Source organism: Siphateles boraxobius, unplaced genomic scaffold (genome assembly GCF_051911475.1).
Source record: "Siphateles boraxobius isolate OS27281-9 unplaced genomic scaffold, OSU_SipBor_1 25, whole genome shotgun sequence".
Classification (NCBI taxonomy): Eukaryota; Metazoa; Chordata; class Actinopteri; order Cypriniformes; family Leuciscidae; genus Siphateles; species Siphateles boraxobius.
In genome coordinates, this window is record NW_027508866.1 from 27,670,470 (window position 1) to 27,683,434 (window position 12,965).

General features: G+C 43.9%; 1 protein-coding gene across 2 annotated transcripts in view; it reads right to left on the reverse strand.

Moving 5' to 3' along the window:
• megf10 (multiple EGF-like-domains 10) overlaps nt 1–12,965 on the reverse strand; it is a 155,372-nt gene that overhangs the window by 36,700 nt on the left and 105,707 nt on the right. For both annotated transcript variants that reach the window (XM_077243439.1, XM_077243438.1), the window contains exons 11-15: nt 12,839–12,959; nt 10,089–10,252; nt 9,672–9,774; nt 8,185–8,331; nt 7,965–8,099 (exon numbers count right to left, since the gene is read on the reverse strand). In XM_077243439.1, the coding sequence (XP_077099554.1) occupies nt 7,965–8,099; nt 8,185–8,331; nt 9,672–9,774; nt 10,089–10,252; nt 12,839–12,959 (670 nt within the window). The remainder of the gene's footprint in view (nt 1–7,964; nt 8,100–8,184; nt 8,332–9,671; nt 9,775–10,088; nt 10,253–12,838; nt 12,960–12,965) is intronic.

A 12,965-nucleotide genomic window follows, 5' to 3' on the forward strand; every position in this document is an offset into this window, starting at 1 on the left:
ATAGTCTTAAGTGTAAGAAACTTTTCCGAAACTTCCTCGATGGGCTCGAAAGGAGCTAGGGAGAGACCCTCTAAGACAATGGCCAGATCCCAAGATGGTACCCTCGTGCGAACTGCAGGCCTCAGCCTCAAGGTGCCACGAAGGAAGCGAGATATCAGTGGGTGTCTCCCGAGGGACCCTCCACTTGAAGGGGCGTGGTAAGCAGCTAAGGCCGCCACGTACACCTTCAGTGTGGAGTGGGATAACCCAGTGGAGAGACGGTCCTCCAGGAAATCCAGCACTGTACCAACCGGGCAGTTAACTGGGTCCTGCTGGCGCTCTCCACACCAAGAGGTGAAAAGTTTCCACCTCGCAGCATTTAACCTCCTAGTGGCGGGAGCTCTGGATTGGAGGATGGTCTCAACGACCTCAGTCGAGAGACCAGAATCTATGAGCTGGGCCCCCTCAGAGGCCAAGCCCACAGCCTCCATAGTTCTGGGCGGGGGTGAAGGATCAACCCGTTCGCCTGAGAGAGTAGGTCTCCCCTGATTGGTATCTCCAGGGGAGAGCCGTCGAGGAGAGACACCAGGTCCGCAAACCATACTCGAGCCGGCCAGAACGGGGCAACTAGCAGAAGACTGAGACCGTCCCGGCGAACCCTCTCCAGAACTCCCGGGAGCAGAGCTATCGGAGGAAAAGCGTAAAGACGTGACCTCGGCCACGGATGTACCATCGCATCCAACCCCAACGGGGCTGGAGGGCTGAGAGAGAACCACAGAGGACAGTGTGATGTTTCTCGGGAAGCAAATAGGTCTACCTCGGCACGACCGAAATGTTCCCATAGAAGCTCCACCACCTCGGGGTGAAGACTCCACTCCCCGGGCCTCGGCCCCTGTCTTGACAGGATGTCTGCCCCCTGATTTAAATACCCCGGGAGATAAATAGCTCTGAGAGAAAGAATTCTCCCCTGGGACCATAGGAGAATCTGGCGTGCCAGTTTGTACAGCGGGCGAGAACGCAGACACCCCTGATGGTTGATATAAGAGACCACCGATGTGTTGTCTGTTCGGACAAGAACATGGTGGCCCCTTAGGTCTGGGAGGAAGTGTTTCAGAGCCTGAAACACTCCCAACATCTCTAGACAATTTATGTGCCATAGACGGTGATGGTCCTCCCATAGACCCCGAGCTGGGCGACCACTCATGATCGCTCCCCAACCCGTGAGAGAGGCATCTGTCGTTAGCATAACGCGACGACAAGGAGCTCCCAACACAGGTCCTTGGGACAGAAAGCAAGGATCTTTCCACATAACCAGGGCGCGATGACACTGTCGCGAACTCACGATCATGCGAAAAGGATTTCCCCTCGGGGAGAATCCCTTGGTTCTGAGCCACCACTGTAATGGTCTCATGTGCAGGAGGCCAAAAGGTATCACGTTGGACGCAGCCGCCATGAGACCTAACAGTCTCTGGAACTGTTTTACAGTGGATGAGTGGCCTAGCTTGACCTGATCTACTGCGGCGAGAATCGAAGCCACACAAGCAGGTGACAATCGTGCCTGCATCGTCGTCGAATCCCATACTACACAGAGAAAAGTGGTTCTCTGTAATGGAGAAAGAACACTCTTCTTGGCGTTGAGCCTCAACCCCAATCTCTTGATGTGAGCAAGAACAACATCTCGATGCCGAACCGCCTGCTGTTCCGATTGAGCTAGAATTAACCAATCGTCAATATAGTTCAGAATACGGATGCCCTGCAGCCTGAGCTGAGCTATAGCTGCATCCATACACTTTGTGAACGTGCGGGGTGACAGTGCTAGGCCAAACGGAAGAACCCGATATTGGTACGCTTCGCCCCCGAAAGCGAACCTCAGGAACTTCCTGTGTTGAGGGAGGATAGACACATGGAAGCGTCCTTTAGATCTATCGTGACAAACCAGTCCTCGGATCTGATTTGTGACACGATCTGCTTGAGAGTGAGCATTTTGAATTTGAGCTTCGCTACAGTGCGATTTAAGATATGTAGATCTAGAATGGGACGCAGCCCTCCATCTTTTTTTGGAACGATGAAGTACCGGCTGTAATATCCTAACTCCCTGCTGGGTAGAGGAACCCGTTCTATAGCCTCTTTTTGCAGCAGAGTTTTAACCTCCTGTTCTAGTACCAGAGCCTGCTCGGGGCCCACCACAGTAGGCAGAACCCCTCTGAACCAAGGTGGACGCGGTCTGAACTGAATAGCGTACCCGTTCTTTATAATATTCAGGACCCACTGAGAAACATTGGGAAGCATTTCCCATTCTGCCAGGAACTCTACTAAGGGAACCAGCCTCTTGAGGCTGGCCTCTGGATGAACATCCCGAGTGACAGACACAGCGCCCTGTAACATACTGGCAGGAAACAGCTGGTCTGAGCACTCCACAACCCTCGGAGGGGGCGAGTGTCCCTCGGGAAATCGCTCGCCGAGTCTCTCTACGCCCTGTATAGGCAGGGTTAGTAGAACAGACCCCTGAGGGCATCGGGAAAGACAGGGCACCGTGTTCTTGTGCGGTGAACTCAAGTCTTTCCTGATGGGGACTCCTGATGGGAATGTTACTCAGAGTCCTGACGTTGAGCACGTCAGGATTTTTTCGACGCGGCCTTCCTGGCGACAATGACTGTCCTCAGATCAGTCCTGCCCCGAGAAGGCCGCGCCGGAGAGCGCCCCGCCTCGTCCCTCAAGTCTCTCTGCGGGGGGGCACGAGACGCGACACTCCGCTTCTGCTGTGTTCTCTTTGAAGACAAACTCGACAAACTCGATGGCTGGGACTGCCCTCGTTCAGCAGCCCCAGTGACACGCACTTTAAGAGGGATAAATTTATGAAAAGCAGCCGCCTGTTTTTTCTCTTCCTGGAACCTCTCCGTGACAGAGTGAAGAGCGTCACCAAACTGGCCCGCAGGCGAAACGGGAGCATTTAAAAGGAGAGTCTTATCTTTTTCCTTCATAGAAGTCTGACTCAACCATAAGTGCCTTTCTGTGGTCACCATGGCTGCCATAGACCGACCGATAGATTTTGCGGTTTCTCTGGTGGCACGAAGAGTGAGATCAGCAGTCTGCCTGAGTTCGCTAATCATATCTGCCGAAATTTCTCCCCCCTCACACGCATCTTTTAGCAGGTCGGCCTGATAAGCCTGCATAATAGCCATAGTATGCAAACATGCAGCCGCTTGCCCAGCCGCCGAGTAAGCCTTTCCCACCAGCACAGAAGTATTTTTTAGTGGTCTAGATGGAAGAGCCGGTGCTTTAAGTGAAGACGAGGAAGCAGGAGAGAGATAGCTCGCGAGCGTCTCCTCTGCCTTCGGCATCGTCACATAACCAGCAGATTTAGGACCAAAAATGTTACCATAAGCATTTGACGGATTCGTGTAAATTCTGCTAGAAACCGGTCTAACCCAGGTCTTTGAAACCTCAGCATGAAGGTCTGGGAAGAACGGTAAGCACCGGTGAGAAGGTTGAGGTGATGGAGACAGAAATCTATCATCTAGTTTACTTTTATTTCTAGACTGCTGTCTATCAGCTGGCCACTCGATACTGAGCTTTTCTACAGCGCGACATAACACATCCATCAAACCATTCCTAATTCGCAGTAAAATGTGGCAAACTAGTGTCTTCTGACGCAAAACTTTCGACATCCAGCTCCTCAGAACTGGATAGTCTCAATTCAACATCGTCATGTGCCTCCACCCGGGCAGAAGTAACCGCCGCAGCGCGTGCTTCCAGAGCCGGGTGAGAGGCACTGGATCCCGCCGGAGAAAGCTGAGATAGGGCGGGGCCCGTCTCAACGTCGCCGGTGAGATCCATCTGCGAGCCCCAAGACAAGCGCCGCCGCTCTGCCTCAACAGAAGCGGGACCCGAGCCTCGGGGAGCTCGCAGCATACCGCTCTCCTCGAAGAGCGATCGCCGTGAGCGCAGAGTTCTCAGAGGAAAGCGCTCACAGTGCTCACAATCGACTCCCTCGAGAGCCGACTGGGCATGCTGCACTCCCAAACAAGCCACACATAGCTCGTGTGAATCCCCACCCGTGATGTATCGTGTACAGGGGGAAACACACTTCCTATACTGCTCGCTCATATTTGGTTTTTTAATATATAAATATATATATATAGTGATAAACTCCTGACAGAACAGACAAACACAATCGAAGATTTCAGACACACACGACTGAAGTAACAGAAGCTGGCGGCTTGTGTATTCAAGGGTTATTTATAGCTTCCTGGTCGGTGACGTCACTTGCTGTGACGCTCCATCTCCCCATTGACTGATTTCATTCATGCTTCAGACGCGTTACGCTGGGAGGCGTTCCCACTGCGATTACATGCAGCGGTAGTCCCTGAAGGGGAACTATGTTATTGTGTAGTGCACTACAAAGAGAGATTAATTAGAAAGAGAGAGAGAGAGAGAGAGAGAGAGATCAAATGCTTAGCCTGTTTAGGTAGTTGAGCAAGATTAAAAAATGTAAACACAAAAAATCCAATTTGTGTCAAAAAGTTGTTTTTGATAATGTAAAAAGATGGGGAAAAAGAAGGGACTACAACTACCAAAAAAAACGAGGGAATCACTAAAACGAGAGAATGATTCTGATTTTATGACATTTATTGTATGCTATTGATATGCGATTGATAGTGGATAATAAATACATTACTGATATTAACAATGTTCTGCTGTTGAGGATCGCAGCCTCTCGAGGAGAAATCTATTCAAATGAGCGCACAAAAGAAACACAGTTAACAACATTCTGCCAGTAAAAATTCAATGTGTGGACTTATTATATTTTCAACATATGATACATTTAGACAACCTCAGACAAGTGAACCGATTCTGAAGCGCGCCTGGTAAATGCGCCGTTATAAGAGTAGGCCTATTGCGCCATGGAACAAGCGCACCTCGTTCATCATGCTCTTAAAGGGAATGTGATATAAAGCTCTTATTGGTTTGTTTCCCGTTACGCCCAAAACCACACCTATGAATAATGAAGCTACTTCAGACCAACCCCTTTTAGATTTGCGCCAGGCGCAAGAGGCATTCATCTCGCAGGGAAAATAGCAACAGCGCCGGGATCGGCCCACAAAGTTACTTGCGCTTTGCGCTTTTGACACTTGAGTTTCAGATCGTTAAAATAGGGCCCATGGTCTTAGAGATTTCTTTATTCTTTAATGCAGGACTAATTTTAAAGTGAAACTAAAAAGTGCACAGTTGCGCAGGCATTCATAACAGTGCGCATCCACGGCGAGGAGTGAGCAGAACAAAGCGAACGTTTTTTAGTTCACTCCGAACCATTATCAATGTCCGTGCGGACGTGAATATTTTACTTTCACTTTTATATTAGCGATTTAAAAGCCCTCGCCTGTGTCACACGTCGATTAACCGGTGGTAAAATATCCTCACAGTCACATACCTAATATATTTATATATAAATAAGTTGTATGTACAATTTTGATAACATATTGGACACAAGAGGGCAGTATAGCCCTATGGATGATTTTTTGTTTAACCAAAAATAACTATTCTGCCTGTTTTTAAATTTTTCATACCTCTTGAATTGAAAAAAACAGAATAAAATGGGTTTAGTTCTAATATTTGTATAATTTTATATAAAAAGAAATGGTGTATAATAACATTTTTAGAAGATATGAGACGTTTCTTGATTCTTTTTTTTACATTAATCGCTCGCCATAGCAAAACCGTTTGAGATATTCAATATCCGTTCACAATTTAGCATATTTAATGTATTTTCATCATGTTGAAAAAGTTTGGTGGAAATAAAATAAACCACTTAAGAGGAGTGAGTACAAATTTAGAGGCTGATTTTGCAAATTTGATTAATAAACTAATTATATAAAACTATTGTCAATCCACTACAAATAAACTGGTTCTATGCCTTTAATTTATTATTAAAACTTATTTAAAAAATACAAGGTTTAAGACATTTATTTTCCTTTTTAAATGCAGGCCAAACCAATGAAATAGTTAAACTAAACTATCACCCGACAAGCCCCCCCCCCCCCCCCCCCCCCCCCCCCCCACACACACACACACACAAACACACACAGACACAGAGAGAGACAGAGAGAGAGGGAGAAAAAAATGCCTTAAAAAATTCACATTCTAACCAATATATCTGACTTGAGCTAATGACTGTAAATGACTCACAATAGTCACATCCATGTGATCGGCCTCTTACAACGAACACACTACCGAAGTTTCATCAAGATAAGTTAATGTAAGCAGAAGTTATAACACACTTCCTGTTTCTCGTTTCTCACCATAAATTAGTTTCCTCGCCACGGCCAAACCGTTTGAGATATCCAAAATCTGTCAGCAATTTAGCAACCTCAATATCTTGAGTTCATGCTGACCGAGTTTAGTGGCGATCGGATGAATTCCCTAGGAGGAGAATTTCAAAATCCAGAACATGCGTTTTACAAACAACCATAAATAGCTGACTTCCTTTTGGGCTGGGCGTATAACATAGGGCATGAAAGTTGTTCGGCCCGATGAGATAAATATGTGTACCGAGTTTCATACTAATTCATAAAAGCGTGTTTGATCTTTGGGCCAAGTTTTTAGACCCCGTTCAAGGGGGCGCTGTTGAGTAACTCTCTCATCATTACAATCAAAATGTTTCAACATTCGCGATGTATTTGGATCGTAAACTATTCTTTATTATAGTCTTTGTTCTTCACTTACGTTCCAATATCGACGGAAAAAATCATAATTTTCACATGCCCAAAAATGTGCTTGGAAACATCACAGTGGAGCGGTGCTTACGGTGAATAGTACGAATTTTACTACTGACTATTTAAACAGAGCAGTGTAATTTTTATATGTTAGGTTGTCTATTTAATGCGTTGTTAAATATAATAATAAAATAATGTTATGAGATTGTTTTAAATATTAGTTAATTATACAGTAAACAATCAAAGTTAAGAAATAAAGTTATTAGTTAACAATCGTTGGAAAGAATGATACTTTTAAACATAACACTAAACCACCATTAGGTGTAGCCAGGCGAACGTCTTAATGATTGAGTCATTGATTCATTCGTTTAAACATGTGTGTGATCTTTGTTTAACTATTTTTGCTGCTGAAACAGAACAAAAACAGTCAATATTGCATCTAAAATGTAACTGACTTAATTGTAACAGTTTATTGAACTGTTGTACCAAATCAATGTCACAGTTTCAATAGTAATGGTATTCAGGAAAGAGCACTCGTCATGTGAGGTTGCTTAACTGTATCATATGTTAAAAATATAAAAACTCCATATTTTTATAGGCAGTATATTGTTAACAGAGTTTCTTTTTTGTGTGCGCATTTGTTTACATTTCTCCTTGAGAGGCTGCACGAGCCTCAGCAGCGCAAGCTTGTTACCATCAGTAATACATTTATTATCCACTATCCATCGCAACTTACAATAAATGTAATAAAATCAGAATAATCTCTAATTTTAGTGATTCCCAAATTATTTTTTGTCATTGACCTTCTAAGCAGACTGTTTAAAATGTTTATTCTTCTGGTTCAACTTTGTAAATAGGCTAAACATTGTGTGTGTGTGTGTGTGTGTGTGTGTGTGTGTGTGTGTGTGTGTGTGTGTGTGTGTGTGTGTGTGTGTGTGTGTGTGTGTGTGTGTGTGTGTGTGTGTGTGTGTGTGTGTGTGTGTGTGTGTGTGTGTGCTGCTTGCAGCTTTAATGACCTTTATAATTACTATAATTACACTGTTGACCCTTCCTTTACACTTTAGCCCACCCTTAAATCAACCCATACCACCACACCTGTCTTAACCTTACCTGTATCACATAGCAGCAAAAGTGTTTTACAATAGAACATGAACACAATAGTAAGTACACTGTTCTAATTTTTAGATGTAAGTACATAGAACTTAAACCCACTGAATATAAAGTAGGACCGACAGCTGTACTGTAGAAGTGAGTGAGAGTGGCTTTTCTTGCCTTCGTTGCAGAGCGCCCCTTTAAAGCCAGGCTGACAGTCACACTGGCCGGTCACATGGTGACAGGGGCCCTTGTTGCGGACGCAGTGTGGACAGGCCTGGCTACAGCGGTGGCCGAAGAAACCCGGGGAACAGACTGGGAAACACCAGGAGAACAGAAAGGATGAGAAAACAGACATGTTGTCATGGGACAGACACAGGTGGTGTGTGTGAACACTTACTGTGCTGGCAGGTGGTTCCTCTGAATCCAGGCGCGCACTCGCACACACCCTCGTCCGGGGAGCAGGACGCTCCGTTCTTACAGTTACAGGACAGGGAGCAGTTCGGCCCCCAGCGGCCCTCAGCACACATGCTGTCACAGTGAATGCCTGTGAGAAACACACACACGCTGACTGGATGATCCCACAACACATACTCACAAAAACACAACATTACTTTTATAATCCCAGATAACCATTTAGAAAACTTCTTTTACAGCATTCAAGGCTGTGTTTTTGTACTGAGAACTATGAGATGTTCACAAGTTCACCTGCCCTACCCTGACAGTCCTAACGTACTCAGGCCTTATATCCCTTCAGAGAGTCGTTAAAGCCAGGCAGTAGTACAGAGTAGCTAAGCTCCAGTCTATGACTGCTGGTGTTGACCAGTGGGATGAGGACTCCTTTGAGTCCTTTGACTTAGCTCAGCCAATAGGGCAGTCGTTTCTTCAGCATGGCAGCGTGAGTATTCCGTTACACATAGCGACCCCAAGGGGGCGCAACGCGAGTTCCCTTTTGGAAGGGAACGTCTCAGGTTACACATATAACCATGGTTCCCTGAGAATAGGGAACGAGACACTGTGTCACTTTGCCATGCTTTCGGCATTCCTCCACACGTATTGTACAGGAGCCCTTTTATACTCCCGGTCTCACCTGTAGTGACTTCATGGGCTGCCGCCTGCCAATGTCAAGTTCATTGTCGTGTTTAGATTTACACTTCAGACACCGGTCACGCCACAGGCATTCCCCCATAGCAACCACAAGGGGGGCGCAGCGCAAGTTCCCTATTCTCAGGGAACCATGGTTACATCCGTAACCTGAGACGTTTATTCATTCAGCTCAGCTGGTGCTCACAACTCAGTTTTTTTTATGACAGTAAGGATTTAGGAACCTAGTTACCAATGTGCAGGTTCAGTGTTTGTGAAGTGTCACATGACTTCAGTCTAAAGGCATGTTCACACCAAGGATGATAACTATAAAGTTTTAACAATCAATCTAATGGGAGAGTCATGACAAAACATGGACAAAAGCTCTTTGAGAGTGAGGTGTGTTGCTAGGCAACGAGAGAACGCTGGAGATCATTCTAGCGCAGCAGGCCTGAGGAAACACTGCTGACAGCATCAGTATGCCGTCGGTGTCGGGATCAACCCAGAGGAATGTGTGGGAGAGGGGGTATCCACCTTCATGTGCCTGTGCATCAGTCCTCAGCCTTACAATCGAACAGACCAAAACCTTCTTAAGAAAAAAATTAAGATGTACTTCTGAGGAACTTTCTTACAAACTTATTTTAAGACCTTATCTAAAGAATTTTCTTTCTTAAGTAGATTTTTGTGAATTCGGCCACAGGGACTTTTGGCTAGAGGTGGGAATGACTTTTTAAAGCAGTCATTTTTTAAAAAGCAAATGATAAAAATATAAGTTATCCTGAAAGTCTAGCACACATTCATCACCTGTCCAGCCGGCCAGACAGCGGCAGTGTCCCGTTGAGGGCTGACACCCGTCCGCATGACTGCAGTCACAGCGCTCACGACAGTCCAAACCATACGTCCCGTCCTGCACACACCATCAGGCAATTGAGGGACACTTCTTTCAACTAAAATAGTGATTTTGCACATGAATTTGACGATATAAATTTGAATGAATTGTATATGAGGATGCACTTTAAAATAACTGTTCATCAGACTGAAGGAATGATGCCTTATAGGTGAAGGCCAAAAATATGGAAAATAATTGAGAGGTAATATATAACACCGGTTCAGTAATATAATGAATGCAGCAGAAGAAGGTAACATAAAAGGCATGTGTAACTGAACATTAAGATGTACAGGATTTGATATTTGTATGTGAATGCAGCTGTGATCGCAGACCTGACAGTGTTGATCACAGCGGTCTCCTCTCCAGCCCGGAGTACAGGTGCACCTCCCGTCCAGAGCGTTGCACGCCCCTCCGTTACTGCAGGCACACGTCAGGTTACAGCCCAGACCCCACGAGCCACTGGGGCAGTTAATGGAGCAGTCCACCCCGTGCCACCCTGAAACAACAGCGTTGAAAATCATAAAAGCACTAAAAACACTGCAAGAGCTAAGACACGTGAATGAAACACACATACGCTATTCACAGGCTGAGCCCAAACATGACAGTGTTTACCATGTGATCATATTACCTGAAAGTAAGGTAAACTAGTTCCTAGTGCTTCTCTATGTATTCATTTCCAGTTGCTCTTTGTCAGATCTCATCATGCAGTGCTTGTTCATGAGTTTATTTTGATTATTGTTACTAGGACTGCCCTCTAATAGTCGACCAAAGGCTAGTCTATGAGAAGCCTGTAGCCAGTTGGTCAAATTCATTTGGTACACTCTTAACCTTTGCTGTGAAAAAAGGTCAAATTCTGACAGTATCATAACATTTCCATTAAAACAGTAATATACCGTAGAAAACATTCTGGGTGATCTTCAAACATTCAATCTACAGCATGAGATCCAACAATGTTTCTGTAATCAGTTATTCTGAAAGATATTGAAATCATATAGTGCATTAAAATATTTTGAACTCGTGCTTAACTCAGACAACATACAGAGATCAACAATCAGTTAATGAATCTCAACAACGGTAACAATCAAAAGTTTCATGTCGCAATGCATGCTGGGTTCCAGGATAGTATAAATCTCCCAGCATGCACTGCAGTATGATTTTTTTTTTATTGCCACCCATTGTTGAGATTCATGTGCTGATTTTTGATATCTCTGTGTTTCTGCAAGACAGCGTAGCTCTGTTTTTTTGTTGTGCATGATGTGTTTAAAAAAAATTTCATTGTAATTCATTGAAGTGAAGTGAAGCTTCACAGGGGTGGTAATGTAACACTTTTGATACAGGATTAAACTCTGCATGAGATTAGTGAATGAACAGGGTATATGATAATTTTGTCATCATCGTCAATATAACAAACTGCATTCACAAACCATGTGTGTGTATAAGTGTGGCTTTGCAAGAACAGTTCAAGCAGAATGAGAAAAACTAATGTTAAAAAATCAAGGGTCAGGAGCCCAACTAAAGCAAATATTATATCTCCATAGTGGTAACTTCAAACCAAACATTTTCAATGAAACATCTCAATAACAACTTATGTGGGTGTATGACAGAAATAAAGTCATACTGGTTAATAATAAGTGTAATAATGTGTAATGGCTGGAAGTCAGTTGTAGTTCTTGTGTTTCTCTATTTTCTATTTGTGTGTTCCTCTTTCCTTCAGTGATTCTGCTTGTTAACAGCAGGTGTTCATCACTAAAGCTCAACAATCACTTACATATTCACATAATTATCTAACTGCAACACTGCGTCAATGATACTTTTTACTCTTTGTAGTGTGGATTTTCCTGTTGGGTTGAAAGGATTAACAGTGTAAAATAAAAAGACACACCCACTTAATCAGTGTTTCTCAACCCTGCTCCTGAAGGATCCCCCACACTGCACCTTTTCTTTGTCTCCCTAATCAAACACACCTGATTCAACTCATCAGCTCATTACCCCATGGGGATATATGTGATAATGAGTTGAATCAGGTGTGTTTGATTAGGAATACAAAGAAAAACGTGCAGTGTTGGGGGTCCTTCGGGGGCAGGGTTGAGAAACACTGCACTAAATGTATTTTAACAGTAATAAACTGTAAGTTAAAAACAGGTATTAGGACCAATACTGTTGGCAGTAGTTTACTGTAAATTATTTTGTTTTGGGTCACCATTGTGCTGAAGAATAGAGCCTGTGCTTTAGTCCAGCAGAAGATCTAAAAATAATATTGTTGATATGCTGCATGTTGCTTTATTTAACAGGCAGAGACTGTGTAGTTGCTGGTCCAGTGGAAATGTCTTTATTTAAAATATTTGTGTAGTGGTCTCAAATGAAATAAGTTCACAGTAATACTTATCTCACATTATTAGTGCATTATAAATATTAGTTAATACATTTAAACTGCAGTTGGTCTAAATGAAATAAAAATTTTAGGCAGTTGGTTTCTGCAAATGAAATGAGTTAACTCGAGTTTTAATTTAGTGCACGGCCTCTTTACAGTAACATGCTGTAGATTACAGTAAAGAACTGTACAATTAACAGTACATTTGACAGTATTTTACTTTTAAAAAAGCCTGGTAAGGTCTAACAGTGTAATAATTATAGTATGTCGGGCAGAAAAACCAAACATTTGCCTGTCATTCATCGACCTCAACCATGGCTTAGCCTATTAAGCATAACGTTAACCACTTTACATGGCGCTCTATTATTAGGCACATATCCTAGTGTTCATGTGGAGTGAAGCTCATGTATATTGTATATTGTAAAGGCTCAATGTTATGGTTTAGTATTTCTCTGTAAAGTAGAACAATATTAGCAATGTTACATTTAATATTCTTTCTCAGCCTTGAAACTCAAACCATTTTGCTGCTTGAAGATGCTGAATCAAATACACCTGCATTCCTGAGGCCTCATGGAAACACACCTTGTCAGGGTAGATAAGCAACTTCACACCAAAGACAAGTGAACAAGCCTACTGAGTTCTTAAGGAATACTAAAAAGCTGATCAGAGTTGGAGTTAAACTCTGCAGGGCAGTGAGTTGAAGAGAATCACCTGCTTGACAGGAACAGGATCCATCGATGGGAGAGCAGACGGCTGCGTTCTTACAGGAGCAGAGAGAGGAGCAGTTGATGCCGTATGTGCCCGCGGGGCAGACCGAGGAGCAATCTGAGCCCTGTAA